At 38.5% G+C, this 22,047-nt stretch overlaps 1 protein-coding gene across 8 annotated transcripts in view; it reads left to right on the top strand.

Annotated features, from left to right (window-relative positions):
- The window catches only part of PRUNE2 (prune homolog 2 with BCH domain), a 139,157-nt gene that overhangs the window by 87,361 nt on the left and 29,749 nt on the right, over window positions 1-22,047 (top strand). For 7 of the 8 annotated variants that reach the window (XM_071801712.1, XM_065860575.2, XM_071801711.1 and 4 more), the window contains one exon: window positions 270-1,101. In XM_071801712.1, coding sequence (XP_071657813.1) covers window positions 270-1,101 — 832 coding nt within the window. Of the gene's footprint in view, window positions 1-269; window positions 1,102-10,196; window positions 10,498-22,047 lie in introns of those variants that run through there. The other variant, XM_065860576.2, reaches the window with a different exon arrangement.

The raw sequence follows: 22,047 nt of genomic DNA, 5'->3' as shown, positions 1-22,047 counted from the left end.
TTTAAACATTGAAGTAGGAACATTATTTCTGTCATTGATACAGGGCCTGGCATATGGGACACTGAATCATTTCCCCTTTAGGAATGATTACAGTGTTAATGTGTAATCTTTAACAATAATGATGATGATGTTATAAAATTCAGGTATACATTAACAGGGAAAAGCAAACTGAGAAGAACTTTATCTCACTGTACTGACTTAAAGAAATAATGGGGACTGAAATGGTAGCTCAAAAACTAAAAGGAGTTTCTGTTTACCTGTTTTTTTAGAAGCTGTCAGTGACTCCCTGCATCCTAGGGAGAATAAGCTGAGAAATTCCTCTGAGAGCCCTGAACTGAAAAGTGCAGAGGGTAAGGAAGATGTGAGAATGCAGGTGCACCGAGATCCAACATCACTGGAGATGGATTACATCCTTGTTACTGAGGAAGAAAAAACACCTACAGCAAAGGATACCCTTGAAAGAAATGAAAGTGATTTTGCATTTCAAGAAGCCAAGGTGGCTGAACAAACAGAGTCTCATGAAGGCTTTTCACTGGGCTCCTTGGATACCTTTCAGCCAATCTCCATTACAAATGAAATGGAAAATCACTCTGTTTGTGGGACTGAATGGAACCCTGTTCAGTTAGAGGAGAAAAGTTCTTCTGTTGTGCCTCAAAAGCTGGATGATGAAGGAAGATTGGAGGAAGGCTATGGGCAAGATGAGGGCTGGATTATATTGGGCCAAAATGAAATCAGTGACATATCACCTGAAGAAATTTCTTCTGAATCAGAAATGCCAAAATTGGGGTCTGGACATTCTGGTGAAGAACCGACCACCACTGCAGCACAGGAATTGATTCTTGACACTCACGCAGGATTTCAAGTAGAAACTCACCTTCAGAAATCTTTTGAACATGAGGGCTGTTCTCCTTCAGGCAGCCTGACTACCGAGGATGAGAGTTCAGGCATTGCAGGAACACATGTGTTGGAGGTGACTGGTGGTGATGGTGCATGGGAAGTGAGTTCTCAACAGAGACTTGGAGACAACATAGCAACAGAACAAGAAATGAAGGAGGAAACAGTGCTTCTCAATAATGAAAGAGACCTGAGTCAAAAATCAGGGTAAGGAAAGACCAACCCATTTCCTTTCAAGAGTGTTCTGTTCACTTGTTATCAATATTATTGAAGCGTATGATGTTATGGATAGATGGCAGGACTTTCAAGTCTGAAGTACTAATTATATTTACATATTTAAGTATCACTATATTCCTCTCTGTGTAAAAAGAGAGTGTGAGTTCTTGGTTTCTTGATATGTGTCAAATTAGCATTATATTACAATGCAGGAAGCCCTTAAGGCCACTTCCTTGCAGAAATAAATCTGTCTTCCTTCTGTGAAATCCCATAGACTTCATAACCTACCTTTAAATCTGAAACTGATGTGGCCAGGGAACGCAGGCCAAAGCCAGGTACTGGTGGTATTGCCAATCCAGATGTAATGCCAGTGATGAGATTATGGAGGGACTGAAGTGTTGTCTCTGCTGTAGCGCGGAGCTGCTGGGAAGAGAGGAGGAAGTCGATGCTTAGGGTCGGAAAAAGGTTCTGCTTATAGAGGAAAGAAAAGGACAATGGAAGATTATGGTCTTTGCGGTTATTTCCAAGCTGTAGTCATCTCAGACCAGCGTTTCCGTCTATTTAGACTGGACTGGCAGTTGAGGCAGTTTGAGTGCTTTTGCACCTGTCAGCTGGTGTAATCTCAACCTCTGTGCTAACAGCGTTAGTACTGCCTGCTGTCTGCCTGCTGTGTCACCAGATGGGGAGAGGCATGACCCGCTTGACTCCATTCACTGTAGTGTTTTGGAGAGGGTGCTTCTGTTGTTGACTCCTCAACTTTCACATCTAGGAGGCTGTAACAGCTACAGTGCACTTCTAGGATAGCCCCATAGATGCAAGTGTGGAAGTCTGACCTAATTTCTTCTGACCACCTGCAACTGACATGCTGCAGTTTTACAAAGAGGAGCCTGTCATTGTGTTTATACAGTGAAATTCTTGTGAACAGTAAAAGAAACTTCCCAGTGCACAAAAAACTAGGGCATGTAACTGCTTTGTACTCCTTTGTACTCCTTTCAAACTGCACTTACTCAAAGAATATACGTGGAATGAAACATGTGGAAACATATTGTTTGTGTGAAATGCAAGACTGATTTTTTACTTTATTTTTTCAAGTTTCTCCCAAGCACTTGTCAGTTCAGTGTAGCACGCACATCACATTCACAACTTCTCTTATCGGGTTTTAATTGGCTTGCAATTTATTTTAGGCTTTGTTTTTTTAATTTTCACAAGCAATTTTGCCATCATTGCAATAGGCCTTAAGGGTGACATGCCTGTGCATGACAATATAACCCTGATAACCACATATATAAATAAACTGTGAAAGAAAAGCACAGCTTTTTGCTACTCCCCTCCCCACCTCAATCAGTTCAAAATTTATTAAGATTTCAGGAATGAATAGTTCGATAGCAGTGAATTATCTTCACCAAGACTTGTTAAAATACCTCTGCTCAAAACATTTTCACACATTTTTCAAAGTGTGTATCGCTACCACAAGATCAGACACTGTTGTAGCTGAGCTATTTTTAATATATGATAAATATCATCCTAAACAGAAACTCCAGTCAGAGAAACTCTGAAATATAATGATGTTACTTTCAGGCTTAAACTTAAGCACCTGTGTTGGAGTTCGGATTTTCTTGACAGACAAGATTTTCAGTTGTATACAGAGTATACTTTGCCCTCACACACTGCCCCTGGCTGAAACCACTTCAGTCTTACTAGACACACAGCACTGAGAAGAACATGAGATGAGAAGGGCTTTGTTTCTGTAGGGCAGTGACAGGTTTTATTGATGCAGGTTAGCATTTACTGTCATCAAGAAAAAGACAAATATTCAGAAGGGTTAGCGGAAGTTGAGCACTCCCCAGTTCTATGTGGTCTGAAGTAAAACAAATGCTGTGTGCTTGACCTTGAAACTCTCAAATGTAGGGCCAGATGGCACAACATTTCTACTGCATCCAATCTTCCAAGCTTCTAATTTCCATTCCAGAAGGAAAAGTAGAAATTTTCACAAATGAGAAATCTGGAAGAAGCAAAAGAAGCAAAATCCCCAGGCAATTGTTTTGAATCCACATTAGTGTGTGGAAGGTCACATTTGTGGATCTAGGAAAACTAGGCATCCTCTGACTCTGAGGTGGTTTGCTTGTTAGGACTAGTCCACACCCAGAAGTCATCTGCCTTCATTATCTCTCCAGGATTTCACTGGCAGTTCATCAAAGCCAGCTAATTTCAATTAATAAAGCTTTTTTTTTGAAAAAACAGTGATTTCTAGTGAACGTATTTAAAAGAAAAATGCTTACCACCTCTGCTCACAATAAATGGGGAATGGCATGGGAAAAATGGCATTGTTAAGAGGTGCTAGTTGGTTGCAGGCTTGCAAATCTGATATGAACAAATCAGCTGTCAACTCCTCTGTCTCCCACAAAGCATTTAATGTTAAAAGCAGCCAAATGTTGACCCTGCTTAAGTCACACTGATTAATTATGTGCTGGCGGCATCCCAGAGTTTGACTTGCCAGTCTTATGTGCTATGCTGGTTTGACTGAAATCAAGTTAATTTTCTTCATACAGTTACAAACTCTTATTTTTCTCAGCTAGCACGGTCATTGTTTGGATTTAGCTTGAGAACAAGAAGATAACAACCCAGGACAGAATTAATGTTTTTCTTCAAGTAACTTTCCAGTGGTTTTGTGTTGGAATGGAGAGAATGTAAGAACTTACTGATATCTTATTTGTTGTCTGGGAGGCCGAGGGCTGTGTGGGGGTGCGAGGCAGCTCAGAAGGGGGCATGGATGGGACAGACCTTGACTGACACTTAGACTGATCAATGAGAATGTTTCATGCCATTAGCATCATGCTTCATATTTAGTGGGAGTTGAGTTTTCCGTCCAGGGAGACCCATTCTTGTTGAGCTCCATTTCAGTTCAGTTCTGTTCAGGAGTTCCCTTAGTTTGGCTTTTTGTCATTCTGCCATTTTGCAGTGGCCTCTGGGCCTTTCTGCCTTTTTTCCTCTCTCCTTGGGATCGGCTGTTTGGGACCAGGGTGCTCTCTTCCCAGGACTGGCTGCTCAGTGCGGATGGAGTTCATGATGAATTGCATTGAATATCACTTATTATATAGTAGTGGTATATTGGTATTATTTTGTTATTTTATTAAATGGTTGTTTTCTCAACCCACAAGTGTCTTCCTTCCCTTTCAATTCTCTCCCCAACTTGAAGATGGGGGGTGGAGTGAGCGAGCAGCTGTCATGGTTTTGATTGGAAGTTGGCGTTGAACTATGACATGTGTCCATGGTGTTCTTAGGAACAGAAAACTGGTCTAGATATCTGATTTTAAATGATTTTCATAAATCAGCACAATAGAGTTGAGAAAACTTTGAAGCAGTAAGACTCTTTGTTAGATACCTCAATAAAATAATCTGATTTTTGAACTTACACTGGCACTAGAAAAATCATCCCTATGGCCATGGATTTATAAGGGGTTTTAATATCTTATTGCTATGAATTGTTAGATCAACTTTGAGAAGAACTCCGCTGTTCTTTAGAAATTTCTGTAAGTCTCCAAAGTAAAAACTTGAGTCTTGTACAGAAAGTACTTGCACTGATGTTTCAGATATAGTACACTCGTTATTCTTAGAGCTTAGTATATTCTTTTAGACTGATTCCTACATTAAAGTCCAAAACTGGACCATGTTAATGTAAGAGTGTTTTCAGTGAAAACTTAAATGCATGATGGAATACGGTGCATCCTCCAAGGAAAAGATACAGTAATCCTTGGTAGAGAATAGACATGTGGTCACTAATAGCTTCCATTATAGGCTTTTTTCTTATCTGACTCAGAAGTTGTTTAATACCAAATGCTTTTTCAGTGCATAGCTGTGGTTATTTTTGTACTTAACAGGAGTGATGCAGAAGCCTAGACAAGAGAAGCAAGAAAATTATTCAGCATCCACATTAATGATTATGAAAGTGTGGAGCCAGTAAAAGCTACGTTCCTTTGGGTTTATGTTTTGTTGTTATTTGATGATAAGGTGTGAAATCGAATGGAAGTTTTTTTCCACCATTAATGTTATTAAAAATACTACTCTTGTATGAGGATTTCATGTCTAACAGATATTGTTTTTATGGCGTTGTTTTCCCCTTAGTTTCCTCTGTGTTTGGTAGCTGATGTTCAGTAAACTTGTAGTAAGCTTCTGTCTTTGGTCAGTTAGATAATGACTTCAGACTGTACAAGCAATAGCGGAGACATATGCAGATATTGCTATGTATGCCTACAGCATGATCACAGGGGCCTTGATTTCCTGGAAACAAAATCAACACACACAAAAATATTATGGTAGAAAGAATAAAACACATACAGGAATAATTATTTATAGATTATATGTCAATTTCATTAAACCTCTTAAAAAAAAGCATAAACATCTGAAGAAACAGGAACTGATAGGGTAAGCATATATAATTAGAAATGCTAGCTAATGCATTTTGTTGACAGTTTTAAAAACACAAGTTCCTTCTTAAAACACACCTCAGTGTGCTGTTTCTAAGTCTGAAGTTAACTGCCCTTCTTGGCTGACAAATTTTAAATCAATGTGACACAGCCAGCCTCTGGGAAGTTAGCACAGAAACACTGGTGTCATCACAAAGAAGAAAAAAATGTAAGGCTTTTCTCTTGTTCTTATTGCAGTAGAGTTTCTGGATGGCCTGGTTGTGTGAGACATCAGGGTGTGAGTCCACCAAAGATTTACATCTTTGAAGCAGGCTTTGGTAGAACAGAACCAAAGCCTAAGTAACATACCCAGTTCTCAGAGGTGTCCTTCTGCCTGAATTCTTCTACTTCTGGAAGGCCATAATTTTGGCTCAGGGAAGTTTCTTGGATTCTTCACTAAATGTGACTCTTACCTTGACTGAATAGTCTATTTCCTATCCTATGCTTAATTAAGTCTACTTGTTATCAGAATATTAAACACCCTTAATCTGAAGGTCTGACTGGATAACTGTGCTCTGAGCATGGATTACATTCTCTGCTCATTTTTTTTGTTACGTTGAGTACTTTTGCTTTATGCAATTAAGTTTGCATTCTGAACTTATAACTGTGATGATACTTTTAGAAGTGGCTCCTAAACACAGGACTTCCTCTGGTGCAAACTTTGCTTCTCACAAGGAAGGTTGTTGGTTTATATACCCCTTGGCAAGATATAGAAATTAGGTTCATTATTTTTTAAGTATGTACTTCACCTTCATATATTTGTGTGTAATACAAATGCAGTATCTGTGAAGATTAATGAAGCTCATAATTTCTACTCAGATGATGGGTACATCCAAACCAATGGACAATTGAATTCTTAGTCTAAAGTTTATGGAGTTGCTCAGCAACTGCTTTCTAATCCCTTTTCTGCATCTACAATTTATTCACATGTCCCTAATAGGAAAAAAAGGAAATTCATTTTGTGCTGAGGTAGGTAGAATAAGGGTCAGTAAAGGGTGCAGTTTGCATTGTTTTTTGCTCTCGTCTAGAAAGCGTCTGTCACTTTGTCTAGGAAAAACGCCTGTTTCGTAGAAGAGGGAGTTAAAATAAGTCCTGACAATTGTGTGAAATGATGTATTGAGTTGAAGAATAAGTAGTGAGAGCAGTAGAGAAAAGAACACTGATGTTTGGAAAGTTTGGAGGAGAGCTTGGAAAAACTGGTGGCAAAACTGTGTGGAAGACAATTTCATTTGAACAACTGCCAGGACTTACTTAACTCATTAGAATAAGGCTTCCACAAAAGAAAGCTTCATTTATCTTTCTGATAGCTTGTTGTCAAAGAAGGAGGAATCAGTCTTTCCTGCTCATGTGTGCAGTGACTTTTTGGAAAAGATCTTCCACTGTCTCTGTCCAAAATATCTCTCCGGGACCACTGCTATACTGCTGGCTATTAAAATTGCTCAGTACTGTAAACAATCCAGTAATTTTTTAATAGAGAAGTCTGTTTTCATCACGTTGCTATGATTGATAGTGAATCAAGATAATTAAATATAATAAAAGAAACATCTGTGACTATTTCAAGATTAAGAAGAGTTCTGAGGCTACTCTGCTATCTCTGTGTTTTAGCCAGATGCACATCCTTTATCTCAAAGCCATTAATGATTCAAGTCAAATATCCATGTCCACTACTGCACTGAAATACTGACAGAATGGAACGAGGGAAAAATTTCTTATTGACTTTAGTGAACCAAGGGTTTCACCCAGTGTTTTCTCAAAATGTCTGTCCCATCACCCCAAAGCCAGACAAGGCAATGAATCAGGGAGATCAGGTTGGCATCTTGCTTGAATGGACAAAGCCTGCTGCTATATATGGGAAGCCTAAAGGATTGAAAAGCTATTGTAAGTTTAAGAGGCCACATTCTGCAAAGTAGCAATTACTTGCCTTTGGATGCCCCCATTTCATTTTTTCCTTGCATACCTGTGGGGATGTAATCTTTCACTTCTGTCAATATTGTTTATTAATTGACCAGATTTGATAGAAGGCAATTCCAGGCACTCTGGGGACCAGGCGTGCAGCTTCAGTGGTGCTTCCAGCTCCTGCTGAACTGCAAGATTATGGACTTGAAACAGGAATTGAACTCAGGTCTCCCACCTGGCAGCACAAAGTGTGCCAATTGACTAAACACAAGAAGCATGCTTTAAAAGTTAAAAACAAACGTGTAGGGAGGCAAGCAACAACTGAGAAAGGTTTCTTGTAGGGAAGTCCACATAAATGAAAGTTAATGCATTGTAATGAAAGTAAAAAAGCTAATTGAAACTCCACAAAATGTTTAGTTTGGCATGAGCAAGAACTCTTTAAGATTGCTGGCTCAGTACTTAAGATTTCACTGTTGTTTTGAGTTTAGGATGGGAAACAATATAATTAATGTATTTTATGTTATTATACATCCTGCCATTATAATTGTTATAGTAATATACATTATGTATTAGAAGCTCTGTGTTATATATTAGCCTTTGCAAATATGTTGCTCCTGTGAAAATAGAATAATCCCTGGAACAGATTCAGAGCAGGAACATTCCAGCAACATAGCTGTAAATTCTTTGAAACTCTTTATTTAAAAAAAAAATATATAATAATCTATTTTAATGTCAGTTTATCTCACTGCTAAACTTTTTTATTGATGGAAGTAACAGCATATACTGTTCATGCATTGCCAGTAGTAACGTTGTTTCTTTCTCTCTTCTCAATTTGGCCAGTCATGGCAACCATGCAACCATTTTTTTTGTTATCAGTTTTGGGGTGATACAGTATTTTCCATCACCATCTGGAGGTTGAAATTTAATTAAAACTAAAAACCCAGTTTTCCATTGCAGAACCAGCTGTTAAAAAATAGCAGCAGCCAATATGGTGATGATCCCATTTTTGTAGAATCAGCATAAATATTTACATGCCAAATACAAAGTACTTTATAAAACCTTTTAACAAGAACAGGACAACACTTCAGTGACTGAAAAACAATGTTAAAAGTAAAAAGCCCACTATTATTCACCTGTGGTCCTGAAACCTCACTTAAATTGTGAGACTGGGCTGATAGAGTCACTTAAAGCAAGAAGAGTTGAACTATGTTAGTGTGTTTCAGTGGTTACATGAAAAACTCCTGTGCTATTCAGAATTCAGTGTTTTTCTGAGCTCATTTGCAATGTATTTTATTCCAGTCAATGTGATCAATGACATGAGATTTCAGCCTGAAGCATTAACAAGCTTTGAAACTTAGCCCTGTTAATGCAGATCCTGATTTTGACAGTAAGTCCCAGTGAGTTTAGAGGGTCCCAGAAGAGTGTCCTAAAATCTCAAAGATTTTCTGTGTAATTCTAAGGATGGAGGATCAAGGCCAAGGCCATAGCTTCTGCCACATTCCTAGTTTCCTAGCTTCATCATAATCATGCTACTAATGACTTCTATTGTACGTCAATAGTTTAAAGCTCTCTTTCCTGGATACAGCTGCTGATGTCTGGACTTTAATTTCAAATGAATTTAAGATTGCCCAGTTGAAAAGTTGCCAAAAAATACCCCCGTTTTTGGAAATTTTATGTAGAGCTAACTGACAGTGGCATCAAAGATCACATGGCTGCAGCAGTGTCCTCTTCAGAAATGTATTTTCATACTGGTGATGATTCTTAATTTTTTTTAAATGGATGGTGTTGGTCTGCAGTTCTTCAAAGTACCAGGTGGGGTCTGATTTCTCAGGAGATCTGTAGCAGATGATGAGAACTTTCTCTGTAGGATTACTAATACCATGGAGAAAAAGGTCGCAGCCACTGAATTTTGGTTTACACTGCGCTGTAGATGTGTGTGAAGCTGTACTGACAGATGAAAATGGAGTTAGGCTTTTGTCTGCTTATGGCCTAGTAATCTGACATGAAGACATCTCTAACTCTTCTGTAAGTCATCTACAAAGGAAGAGCTGGCAGTGTGAAGGGAGAAACTAGCTGAATGTTAGGATGTCCTGGGGCCTGTTGTCTTGCTGTTTTATCCCCACAGGATTGCAAGGGAGTGGGGTTGAAAGCCTTTTTGCATTTGGAAAGAAACCTGGATTTGCTAGTGACCCTACCCCCAACAGACTTTTATAAAAGGAAACTGTGGGACTTCCTTCAAGCACACCCTGAAGAAACACAGTCAAGTGCACAGGCCATGAGCCTGCACAGCTTGTGTTCCAAGAATTCACCCTGTTTTCTGAATTGATGTTTCTTTTGTTGGTTTGAGGGGATTTGGGTTGTTTTTTTGTTTGGTTGGTTGGCTGGTTTTGTTTTGGTTTTCTGGTTTTGGTTGATGGGGGTTTTGTGTTTGGGTTTTTTTGTGTGTGTGGGTTTTATTGTGTTGTTGTTGTTTTTTGTTTGGTTTTTTTTTTTTCATTTGCATATGTGTTCCCATAGCCGTGTTGCAAACCAAACAGATTATGTAAAACATGTTTGAATATGCCTGTGCTCTATAACCATCGATGCAAACAGTAATGAGGGCTGAAACGGGTTGAATCCGTAAGAACTTCTGTCATGCAATCTCTCATCACAAGCGTTCCCCGGGCTCTGAAATCAAACAGCAGGGAGCTTTTCCCTACTGCCAGCTGACTTGCTGTATCAGAGTTTGGTGATGCTCTGACAAAGCTCCACAGGGAATGTGAAAAAAATAATAATTTCACGGCTGGAGCACAGCTCTTCATTCATTTAAGTGCTGCTTTAATCAAAGCCCGGTAGCTGCTGGTTCACAGAGCCAGCTATCTGAAGGCAGGTGATCACCCTGATTTAGCAGTACCACTTGCCACGTGACAAGAAAATGGTGGAGGATCTGTATTCCTAGTAAACTGCTACAGAAAGAGGGATGCTGAAGTGCAGCGGTAAAGCATCTTTATTATTTCGCAGTAGCAAGGCCTCTTTGAGTCTTTAGAAGGTAAGTGTCTCTTTACTCTCAGAGGCTGATACGCAGAAGGTTTTCTGATTAATGGCTCTTTTGTTGCAGTTACCTCAGACAGAAAAAGGCAAAATGTTTGTCAGCAGGATGCAAAGCACCCAGGACCTCATTACTGAAAAACGGCCAGCTGTATTTTAATTCTACTGCAGCTCTTTATGAGGGAAGCTTACATCAATTCAAGGGGATTTCTTTTGTCTGAGTGCAGCCACGGTATTTGTAGTTAGGAAACAAAACTTCACGGCAGTCACCTAGCACAGTAGATTATTTTCAGCTTGTTTGCCTAGCTCTGAGGATACAGTGGGGAAAAAAGGAAAATATGTTGGGCATTGTCAGTAGATAACATGCTTTTAAGACAGCTTAATTACTGGCATAGTGATTGTTTGTGGTAGCTTTCATTGTAGAATACTTGACAATGGTATTGTTTTCAGGTTTTTTTGCTATCAACTGAAGCATATGATTTTTTAATTTTTTGCAATGTCCTCTTAGTATGTTGCAGTGAATAGAATATGTAATCTTTGAAGGTTAACTGATCAAGGATGCAGCAATAATCTAATCTCAGGGGTAAGAGGACTGAAAAAATTACTGCAAAAGTTGGTTTGTACAGGCAGTATTTTTGTTTAAATTTAATTATAGAAGCTTGATTCAACTCCATTAAGCTTTTCTGTCTGTGATGAAGGAATGGAAATATTTTTCAGTTTTAAATGTGGTACGCAAATGATAGTTATGTGCAGGAGGCATTGAAAATATATAGAGTGTCTAGAGTAGCTACTTAGAGCAACACTGAAAGGAAATGCATGCAGACTTCATAGATGTATTTAGCCAGAATCATTCGAAGTAAGTGGGGGGTGAGCAGAGAAGTAATTCCTGAACTTATCTTTATTAATACTCTTGGGAAGCAGAGCTGTGCAGGGAAAGGGAGGATGCACACAGCTCCTGAAACATGGGCAGGAGGCAGTAAGGCAACCAAGGGGCTAGGGGCCAGCAATGACATGCACCAGTCCTTACCCTGCCAAAACAGAGGGCTGCTGTGTTCCTCCCTTTCACCCATACTCTCCATTCCTATCTATCTCTTGTGGGGCAGGGGAGTACTAAGGTCTGAAATAGCCTTTACATTCCTGTCTTGGGTGAGTTTTGCTGTTATTTGGCCCTGCATAAAACTGGACAATATTATAGAAGATCTGAGTAGTTAAAGTCTAGCTTTCAGTAAATTCACTACTTAAAAACCTTAGATCCTGCTACAAACAGTCTACTGTGGTTTTCTGGCATCTTTGTAGTATTCAGCAGTAGCAGTAATGTTATTAAACAGCTTATATCTGTAGAAAAGGGCAGGGGAAAAAAAAATCTATCTTTAAGCCACAGTCTTTTTGTTTAGGCAAAAGGTACAGTTCTCAAAGTTATCAAGAAACAGAGTATTGGTAAGAATACAATTTTGTCAGCACCTGTGAATATTGATAAAGCTGATAAAGCTGAAATTTTTGTCACTGTAGTGTTCTCAGGGCTGGAGGCATTTCTTATCAGACCCTGTGCAAATATCCAGAAAAATATGGTGCTACTGCAACAACAAATGAGATTGAGGCAGAGGGGAGGATGGGAACGACAGTCCAGTTGCTTGACATACTTCTTAGTTTACCTAGTTATTTCTTTGAACATGGCTTAGCTATAATGAGATTGTATGAATTAACTCGTTCAGATATTTCTAACTAGTTCTCTTCTTTAACTCAGTCATAACCATGATAGGTAAAAGGTAACTGTTAGTTATTTTTAGTTTTGCTGCAACAGGCAAGGTATGAACCTAAATTATAATAACATTTTACATCATAAGTTGTGAAATTATTAACATGGAAAAGATGGAAAGATGGCACTTTGACATCATGGTGGCAAGGAAGTGAGAAGAAAAGAAAATGAATGAATTCACAATATTTAAGGTGTTGAAGGAACAACAGTTGTTTGAAGAGGGTAAGGAATGAAGTCATAAAGAGGACCATAGAAAAAGCATTAGGAGGGAAGAAAAAAATAGACGTTATACAGTATTAAAAATGTTGCCATGTGTCTTTTTCTGTCTATCAGCATGTTATGAATTGTGCAAAGCCTGAATTTGGAATCGAAGGAGTGCTAGAAAAATCCTAATGCTTTAATAAACAGATCAATAAAAGTGCTACAAATCTGTAGATATTGATGTTAAGTAGTTGTTATGATTAGCAGCTCTGAAAATCACCCCCAAACACATTGTATTACGTGACCAAGACAGACTTCACCTGTTTTAAGATGGTTTGTTAAAACATTTTATTGCAGCTACTGTAGTATGGTAATAGGTATTATCATGATTGCACAGGTCAGCATTCATACATGCAGAGAAACAAATCCAATAAACAATGCAAAAAGTCAACAGTATTACAGAAAAGCCAAGTAGAAAACAGGAAATAGCTACTTGAGACATTAGCTCAGTTGCAGAACTAGTGGTTATTACTAATGGGTAAGACCAGTCTGAGGCATTTTAGCATGTATATTGGAAGAAAATGTGTTTGATAAGGTTTAGATTGTAGTAATAGCTGAAGGGGAGTTCTCACAACTCCACTAAAGAATCTTGGTGGCGTGTAAAATGTAAAACCTCCTGATGATTTTCTCATTCTATCCTGCAACCTGTACCCTGTTAACTACTCTGAAAGCATTAGCATACTTCCTGAAAGTGCAGATGGCTGCACTGGGTATAAGGTACACACTGCTTTTTCAAGTACTGTTCATGTGCCAATTGCCTCATTTAGAGCTGCAGGTATTCTGATGAATCGTCTTGACAGCACAGTATGGCAGCAAAATGGTCACTGTGAACCACACATGCTGGAAGGAAAACTGGTTTTAAAGTGAGAAAATCTAAACCTGACATTTTCTCAAGGAATAATTAATTGTTCAGTGAGAGGGGAAGGTGGGAATCGGATGGGGAATCTGGGAATTGGGTCCCAGATCTGTGATTAGGCCTGTGTCAAGATTTAAAGCAAGGTGACAATAAACTGTGACAGATGCTCCATGTTACCCCTTTACCCTACCCGCATCCTTTCCTTAGATTGGAAAGGTGATAAGGAAGATTAGGAGGAAGGGAGACTTAGACTTCAAGTTGGAAGGGTTTTAAAGGTTTTACTAATGCTACTAATAAATAGAGAATATATACAAAATATACAAAACCAATCTTGAATGCCCGATATGGAGTTGGTGTCACTCCAGCGGTGGTGGAGCTGGGAGCTGGCGTGGCTCCAACAGCTGCAGGGCTGGTACCCAGAAGTCATGGGTGGGACTCCACAGCAAACCAGAAACTGGATATCAGGGATGCAGGGCCTAAGACCTATAGATCACAGGCACACAGAGAGGGTCCTCTTTAGATGCCAGCCATGATCGAAGAGGGATGAGACCCTCGTGGTCCCATGTTATATATAGTGTATGACAATTATGGGATGGAATACTCCATTGGTCAGTTATGTGTCACCTGTTCCGTCCGCCCCTCCTTCCAAATATGTCCGATTATCAGTTAACATTGGTTACCATAGTAATAAATCAAATCATGAGCTTCTTCAGCATTCTGTTGGTCCTCTTATCAGCACCAAGTACAGTGTCTGAGAAAAAAATGCAGGCACTTAGAAGGCACTTAGCTGAGAGGAAAATTCACTAAAAGAGAAACTGTTCTTGTTTTTAACAAGACTAGGAGAGCCTGGCATTATAATAAATTTTTAGAAATACAGTTTTCAAACAAAATGTTTTTTCAGGTTACACTTTAGGACCTTTTATGTCAGATTGATTTAGCTCCTACTTTCTCTGCTGACATTGCCTTGCTACACTGCATTTGTAGTGTTTGTTCAACAGTGGTTGGTGATTAATAGATCATTTAGATGTTATTTGTAGAATATTAACATTTATGAAGGGCACAGATCAGATAAGTTTAAATAAGCCTTCTAAATGCTAATACTGCTCTGAACTTACATAGCTCATGTCCAGACCTTGTGATCTTCCAGTGCTGATGGAGGAGCACCCATCACACAGGCTCCCCATCTTTGTGTTGTTAATTCCAGTAATTTTCCACTAGCTCAGCAAAGATTAAGCAGTGTTGAGCTAGACACGTAACAGAGAGCCCCTTCTCTGAGGGCAAGACCATATGGTGGTATGCGAATGCAATGCCAAATCAGAGCAATAGATGTTAAGTGGCATGTCATTTCTACATCAGAATTTGTTACTCTCTACCTACTTTTGCACACAAAATATTGACTTAAGAGAACAATATTAAAATGGCAATACTAGGAAATGCCTGACAGGCTCTGAACCTCACTGTAAGAGGCATATTTGGAGGCAGTGCTGTTTTGTGGGTACAACTGGATGACGCTGCCCTAAAGAATTGTCTCCTGTCTGTGTACATGCCATGGAGTTGTTATGTGGTGCGAGGCAGGTCATGAGAAGTCAGCCGCTGCTTGATTACATGTCTTTCTCCTCTGACTCCTCACTAATTTGTTCTTTTTCTGGATGCCAAAGTGAAGTCATTGGGGTTTGACTATACCCATCTTTTTCAGTGACTGCTAGTCGTGAGCATCAGTAGTGGTTTATAGAAGATTTTATGAAACACTACATATTTAGAAAAAAAGCCAAAGGTTATTAGGCAACACATATCAGGAACTCACAATTAATAGACACTCTCAAAGTTAGCTGCTCTGTTTCTCTTCTGTTACAGTGAATAATTCCATCTCTTTAACTCATAAAGCTGTTTTCCAAGGTGTACGAAATAATGTTTGGAAATGCCCAGTGCTCAGGTGACTAGCAGCTCTGAAAAGTCCCAGAAAGGACTGATTGTCCTGTGTCTAAAGCAGTGTTTGAATGGTGCATGGTTAATAATGGTTGGGGATGCAGACATGACAAGAAAAAGTAATAACTAGTTGCTCATCTGTTTGCACTGTTTTTTCTCTAGCATCCTATGACCTGCTGGTGACAGATCTCTAGGAAGAGACTTTTGCAAGCTCTGGCATCTGCTGCAGGCAGCATCAACCTGGCTTGCATTCCTAAGACCCCATGTCAACAAGGCATCTAGGTTTGGGACTCAAATCCCATTTCCCTCATTCTGTGTTGAGATGCCCTTTTATTTCATGCAATTGGAAGTTACAGATGACTGAAGAAGCCTGGAGCCCTGAGTTCCTTCCATCAGCTTTCCTCATCCATAGTCATATACATAAGGTTGCTGAAATAGCCTAGTGAATCCCATTATCACTCATCTGTTTACTTAGATATGCGTCTTTCTGTCTCCCTGCATCCCTCCCCGTCTTTTCCTGCTTCTCTTGCTCTGTGACACAGGGAGGGAGCTGGCAAGGTGTCAGGACAGACAGCCAGTGGCTGCCTAGCAGCAGTGAAAGCAGCAGTGTGTGCTCAAGAATAGCAGCTTGTATATTTCAAGTCTTGAACGGATAAGAACAGACAGGAGAGCCTACCATTATGAGTGGCTACCTGGAAAAAATGGAGGCTTACAGTATAGATTTAAGAAGAGGAACAAGGAGAAAGATGAGAAACAGAGAAACAGATACTAACACTGAAGTTGATTGGAAACTAGGAAACATTTTTAATAAAGAATGGTTAAAAAATCTGTTCAGTGGCTCAAAGCAAGAATTTTAAAATGTTTTCAACTATCACACTGAAATGCAAACGTTTTAAATCTTCTGGCTAGAATACAGGATTTTCCTCCAGGTACAATATTACTTCTCACAGACGTGCCTCACTTTTTCATACAACTTTGATGGTGAAAATGGAGTAAAAAAATCACATGAAAACATCAAGTAATAGTATGATCAGTAAAAGAAACTTTAAATCTGAAGAGTAAAGCATGGAAAAATAGGAGGTTATGACTTTTACTGTTTTTTAGCGGTGGTTTATTCTGTCACTGTTGAGAATGTGACTTTTTTTTTTTGTAAAATGGCACTATCAGCAGGTGTTTATGTACTGTGCAGCAGTATGACAATTATTAGTTAATATTTGCACAGGTGTCTGATTGATAAAATATTTGAGTCAAACAAAACACCACAGACAATTTTTAGGGCTTTTGTTTTGTTTGCATCCAGAGATGGGAATAAAAGTCTCATGCTATGCATAAATTCCAGTGTTTAAACTATACATTTTTCTTGAACTAATTTGTGATTAAGAGCTACCAAATAAATAGCAATAGAAACACAATTAATTTAGTATACTAACATATGGTTGCTAAATGCAGCTCTTGGGAGGTTATAAAATTAATCAATTTTTACAAGCTACCTCTATACAGTATGATTATTTTACACAGCTGTGAGTAGAAGTAATGACTTTTTTCTAGTCTCAGATGTCCTGGAGTTGATTCCTTCTAATATGCTCATTTTCAGACTGATATTGACTGAAACCTGCACAGTGAATGCCACTTTGATTTCTTGCATACTCTGCTACAATTTAAGGATCATTAATTCTGCTGCACCAAAAAAATTCACACAGCAGTCTCCTTTATCTCTGGAGAGGCAACTGTAGGAATTTTGGTTTATTGTCTGGGAGTTTTGTAGCAAAGCACTAGTTTTAGGAAGTAACTTCGGGTGTTGTTTTTAGTGGGTGCATTTGCTAGAGGGTTTCTTCTCTTAGTGTAGAATCCACTTGGGATATTTGGGACCAATGTTCCTGTCTTCTTTCTCTGTTTCTTACTGCATATTTTCATCAAAGTTTCTTCAGACTAAAGCCCGTATTTTGTCAGGTTGTATTTTTCAACATTTTATACTAATGCTTTATTTCCTATAGCATCTTCTTTTGGCTATAGAAACAGATCATATTGAGGTACATTCAACAGTTCTCTGACTTTGTGTGTAGAACATTTCTACCCACCTTACATGGGTGATAAGTGTCAAAATGCAAACACTTGCACTTTAAAATTAGGATTTGTTACTAGTCCATTAGCATTAAAGGTCTCTGAAATAACACATCTCAGTTATGACATAGTTTATGGAGTTGCATCTATAGCCAGAAGAACCACGCTCTACTTAAAACAAAAGACAGAATATGTTCTGTCTCTTCTGATCTTTCCAAGAAAGAGTGATGATTTCAGAAAGTAGATAATTGCTGTTATTTTAAAACATACTATATTAGCAAGGGTCTGCAAACTTGTGATTTCTGTTTCTGAATAGAAATCAAACAGCAATTACAAGCCACAATCTTGAAGCACACATATATCACATATGAAAGAAAGGGGAAGATGTTTTATTTGGATAATATGCAAAACATCAAACCAGTTTCTTTTCTAAATATTCAATAATGTGTCAAGTGTTTGTGATAACAGAGTGGGTTTTGCTCTTCTTTTATATGAGGTGAGATGAATTTTGGAGTAGCTACAGAGATGGATGAAAGCAAGTCACCCCTTGTAAGTGAGCTATCTGGTGAGATACTTTGGCTTTAAATTTATATAAATTTATGTAGCAAAGGATTGTAAACTGAAGAGGAACATAGTGATTAAGAAAACGCTTTCTGACAACTCTTCCTTTATGTAAATTCTGATTTGTGAAGTGCTAAAAGATTTGCCCTATACTCTGCTTCAGAGGCTTTTTATTGCTTCTGACTATGGAAAAACAGCATTTGGATTTTGTCCAAAAGATGTTAGACATTGTCTGGGTGGAGCAATCAAAATGCTGTTAGAGCCATCAGTAGGTTGCCTGTGGCAGTGGAAAGGCCAGAGATGGGCTTACAGAGGTGCTGTGTACTCTGGCCTTGGTGTGGCAAAACACTGAACCTGCTTCATTGTAAGGGCAGATGGAGCTGTGCTGAGTGTGAGTAGAGAGGTGTTACTGGATAAACACCAAGGCTTCTTCATACCTTCCATAGAAAATACTGCACTGTCATGTCCCTCAAGTTCTTGTTTCTCCTTTCCTGGTCTCTGTGCTTGCACAAGGGTGGTGTTACAGGGTGGGGACAGGTGAGGTTCAAAGGCAAAGTACTTTGTGCTGAGCTGTGTTCTGCAGGAGTGATCCAAGGAGGAACCTAAGTTCCTTTACCTTGTTTTTGTACCTAAAATTTCACAGTTTGCACCTTCTTCCTCAAAACAGCTCAATTTTTCCCTGCAAACCAGTGAGACAGTTGGCTATAAGCAGGACTTATATTTCAGCTGAGACCAGGGCATAATGTGTGCAATTTGAGAAAATGTAAAAACCAGAAGTCTGGTCTCTGAATAACCTTTTCGTTATACTACTTTTCCCCTCCTCCCATTTAGTTTCCAAAATAAGTGTGTATTAACATAAGCTGAGGTGATTCCATTCATGTCATTCCTTTTGCTAATCATGCTTTGAAAGTTGATACAAACTTTCAATATCTGGTGAAAATTTAAGTATAGAAGTATTTCTGTGTATAGAAGGAGCAGCATGGAAGAAACATGATTTACTTACCTAGGAAAAGTGTTTGGCAGTGGTGAGCTCCACTTAAGATTAAACTTCTGCGTTGTTAAGTACAGAAGCCTGGAAAATGTATATAATTTAAAGCCTGGCTGGTGAGCAAGCTGTGGGTTGGAGTGTAGGGATTAACTTTGGAAAGGTGATCATCACGGGTACATTCAGAGCAGCCCACTGGAGAGATTATTTGTTTTAGACCAAATGAATCAACTTTTTGATATGTAATAGCTGTAGAGCAGCTTGGAAAACTGATGATATATCACATATGACACAAGGGTGAGGCAGCACAGCCCATAGGGATTATGATATATTGCTGCGAATATTTAGAGCTGCTCTTTCCAAAACAGCAGAATGCTGCTGTACCTAGAAAAGTCAGGAAGGGTAACTTTTATTGTGAGGAATACTGATTTGAGAGGACACTAAAAATTATTTAAAGATTATTAATGTATTGAGCTGTAAGAGTGTCTGAACCAAGAAAGAACAAGGAAATTATTTCAGCCTCCAGCTTTGCTCTCCTCTTTTCCTGAGAATTTGGTATTTGTTTCTCATCCACCTTTGAGAAACGGGGTTTTCAGCTACTTCTGAACAAGTATGTAGACCTGAATAGTCAAAGCAAATATGCAGTAATGTGACTCTCAGTGCAGCTGATCCTCAAATAACTGGTCTGTGTACCACATAAAAGAAGTCATTTATGACACAAAAAGCTTATTTGACTTTGACCTCTGTTCTGAGTGAAAGATCCCTTTTTTTATCAATCCAGTAAATCATACCTGCTTAGAATGGAGCTTTCTAAAGTAACTTTACTTCTTCAACAAGGAGCATTCATTAAAAGGAAAAAAACCTGTTTTCCTATTCTAATACTTTTGGCCACATCATCCATGGCATCAGTTACACCTGTATAGAAGGCAAGGAATTTGGTAAACCACAATTTTGGAAGTATGTGAAGTAGTCTGTGGGAAAGGAAAAGGAGGTAGTTGCTTAATTTAAGTTTTTGGAGTCCATCTTCCATTACTAGGTTTCCTGCTGAGATCTGATGAGAGCTTGTGCACAGCCAGAAATTACTTTGCAAGGTGTTGAGCAGCCCAGCATAGCATGCCCTCAAAATCCATCAGAGAAAGGGGAGCTATGTTTGTAGAAAACAAACTTGGTCCATGTCTTGCTCATTCTCACACCAGTGGGGAGTCTGGAGCCATATGTTGAGCTACAAAGTCACAGAAGCCATGCTCTGTGACTGGCTTTCTAAACACACCAGATTTGAAAAATACTTGTATTACCTGTTATTTCATGACTGAACAAATATTATCTATGGCTTTTAAAAGACATGAACTGTCACTGAGCATAGAATATGTATGTCTAGCAAGTAATCTTTAATCAGTTTGGATGAAACACAAAGGATCTTGAGAAATATTACTAACTCCAGAGTCAAAGTCTCTCTTCCGCAAAAAGCTGCTTGACTATCTATTTGACAGTAAATTAGAACCTAACATAATTAAAAAAAAAAAAAAGAAGAAGACATCTAATCCCAGCTTAAAAAATTCTGAAAGGTTATACCATCTTTTATGCAATTAAAAATGCAGTGGATAACCTTGTGTCATCAATGCTTTTGGTAACTGATTTTTAACTGCCCTGCCTTGTCCCAGGTATTTCAAGACCGCAGACTCTTGCTTCCCAAATCAAATATCCCAATATGAACTATATGGATTTTTAACATTGAAAACTGTATGTCATCGAAATAGAATTATAGATTCTCAGACAAATTCTGATGCTGCTTACTTGTAATCCCTAAGCAAGGGGTATTTTTTGAACATATTGCCTGTAGCAGTAGCTGTATTTCAGTAGAAATTAAAACAAAAGGATAGGAACACATTTATCTTTCAATTCCATGGACATGTACCATTCTTGTAAACACAACTGTAATATAAAATTTAACTCAACTGTAGTGCTCCCACTTAAAGCAGAAAAAAACATTTTAAATTTATGTCATGGAAGTGTAAGAGATACCAGAGAAAGCAGCAATGCCAGCTCCAAGTACATATGCATTAAAAAAAAAAAAAATGAAGGTGCCACAGGGTGAAAAGCAGTCTTGAGGCAATTTCTGAAATGTCATGACTTAGGATCATTCTGTCCCAGGCATTGCAAAAATTGTAGGCAACTCTCAAAATTCTGAATAGATTACTTGTGGGAAATTACTTTTTCAGATGATAATTGTCATTGTTTCTATAGGGATAGAGTACATAAAACGCAGTCATGGTTTTATCACACAAAGGAGAAGATTTTCGTTCTGCTCAAACATTTTTATAGGCTTACCACAGAGAATACTATCTCTTTTTGATACAGAAAGACTGAAAATTCACTGTGTTCCTGTAGCTTACTCTTTACACAACTGGAAAGAAGAGCACTTCCTTTCAAATAATTTCCTGCAGTGATCTCTGAAGCTTTTTCAATAAGGAATCATCATTTGGTATGATAAGGCTGTAAGAGAATTTATAAATTAATGGTTTCTATCAGGGCTGTCAAACTCCTTTTCACCAGGGGCCACATCAGCTGTATTTGTAGGAGTAGCTACATTTATACAGTCCCAAAATTACATTTGGCCCTTTGAAGGCAACCATGAGGCTGAGGGGGCCCCCCGGTGAAAGTGAGTTTGATACCCCTGGTTCATATGTTAGTGTCAAAATACTGTTGTGTCCAGCCAGACTGTACACCCTTGAGTACCAATAAATCATCATCTGAGTAGTCCTGAGCTGATTTAATCCAATAACTTTTCATAGTTTTATATTTGGAAAGGTTAATAAGCACCAAATAAAATCTTAATGTGAATTTAGAATGTAATAGAGGAATTCATCAATTTAGAGGAATTCATCCTCTCTCCACACTGTTTCCACCACGATGGTTTCTTACCTTATTTAGCTGTTACTTACAGCATTTACTTAGAATTCTGATTTGTCTCTACTAATTTCAGATGAGTAAGTTAGACTTCATTACACATAATTTACTATTAATTGAAGAGACACCAAAAAAAGCCAAATACTCTAGTGACTTATTTACATTTTCTAGGTAAATTGTGATGATATTCTGTGTATCAGTTCTCTGTACAGCTTCTGAACACAGATTATGCTGCAGA

The sequence above is a fragment of the Patagioenas fasciata genome, chromosome Z, assembly GCF_037038585.1.
Source record: "Patagioenas fasciata isolate bPatFas1 chromosome Z, bPatFas1.hap1, whole genome shotgun sequence".
NCBI classification, from domain to species: Eukaryota; Metazoa; Chordata; class Aves; order Columbiformes; family Columbidae; genus Patagioenas; species Patagioenas fasciata.
This window is presented reverse-complemented; position numbering and strand designations above follow the sequence as displayed.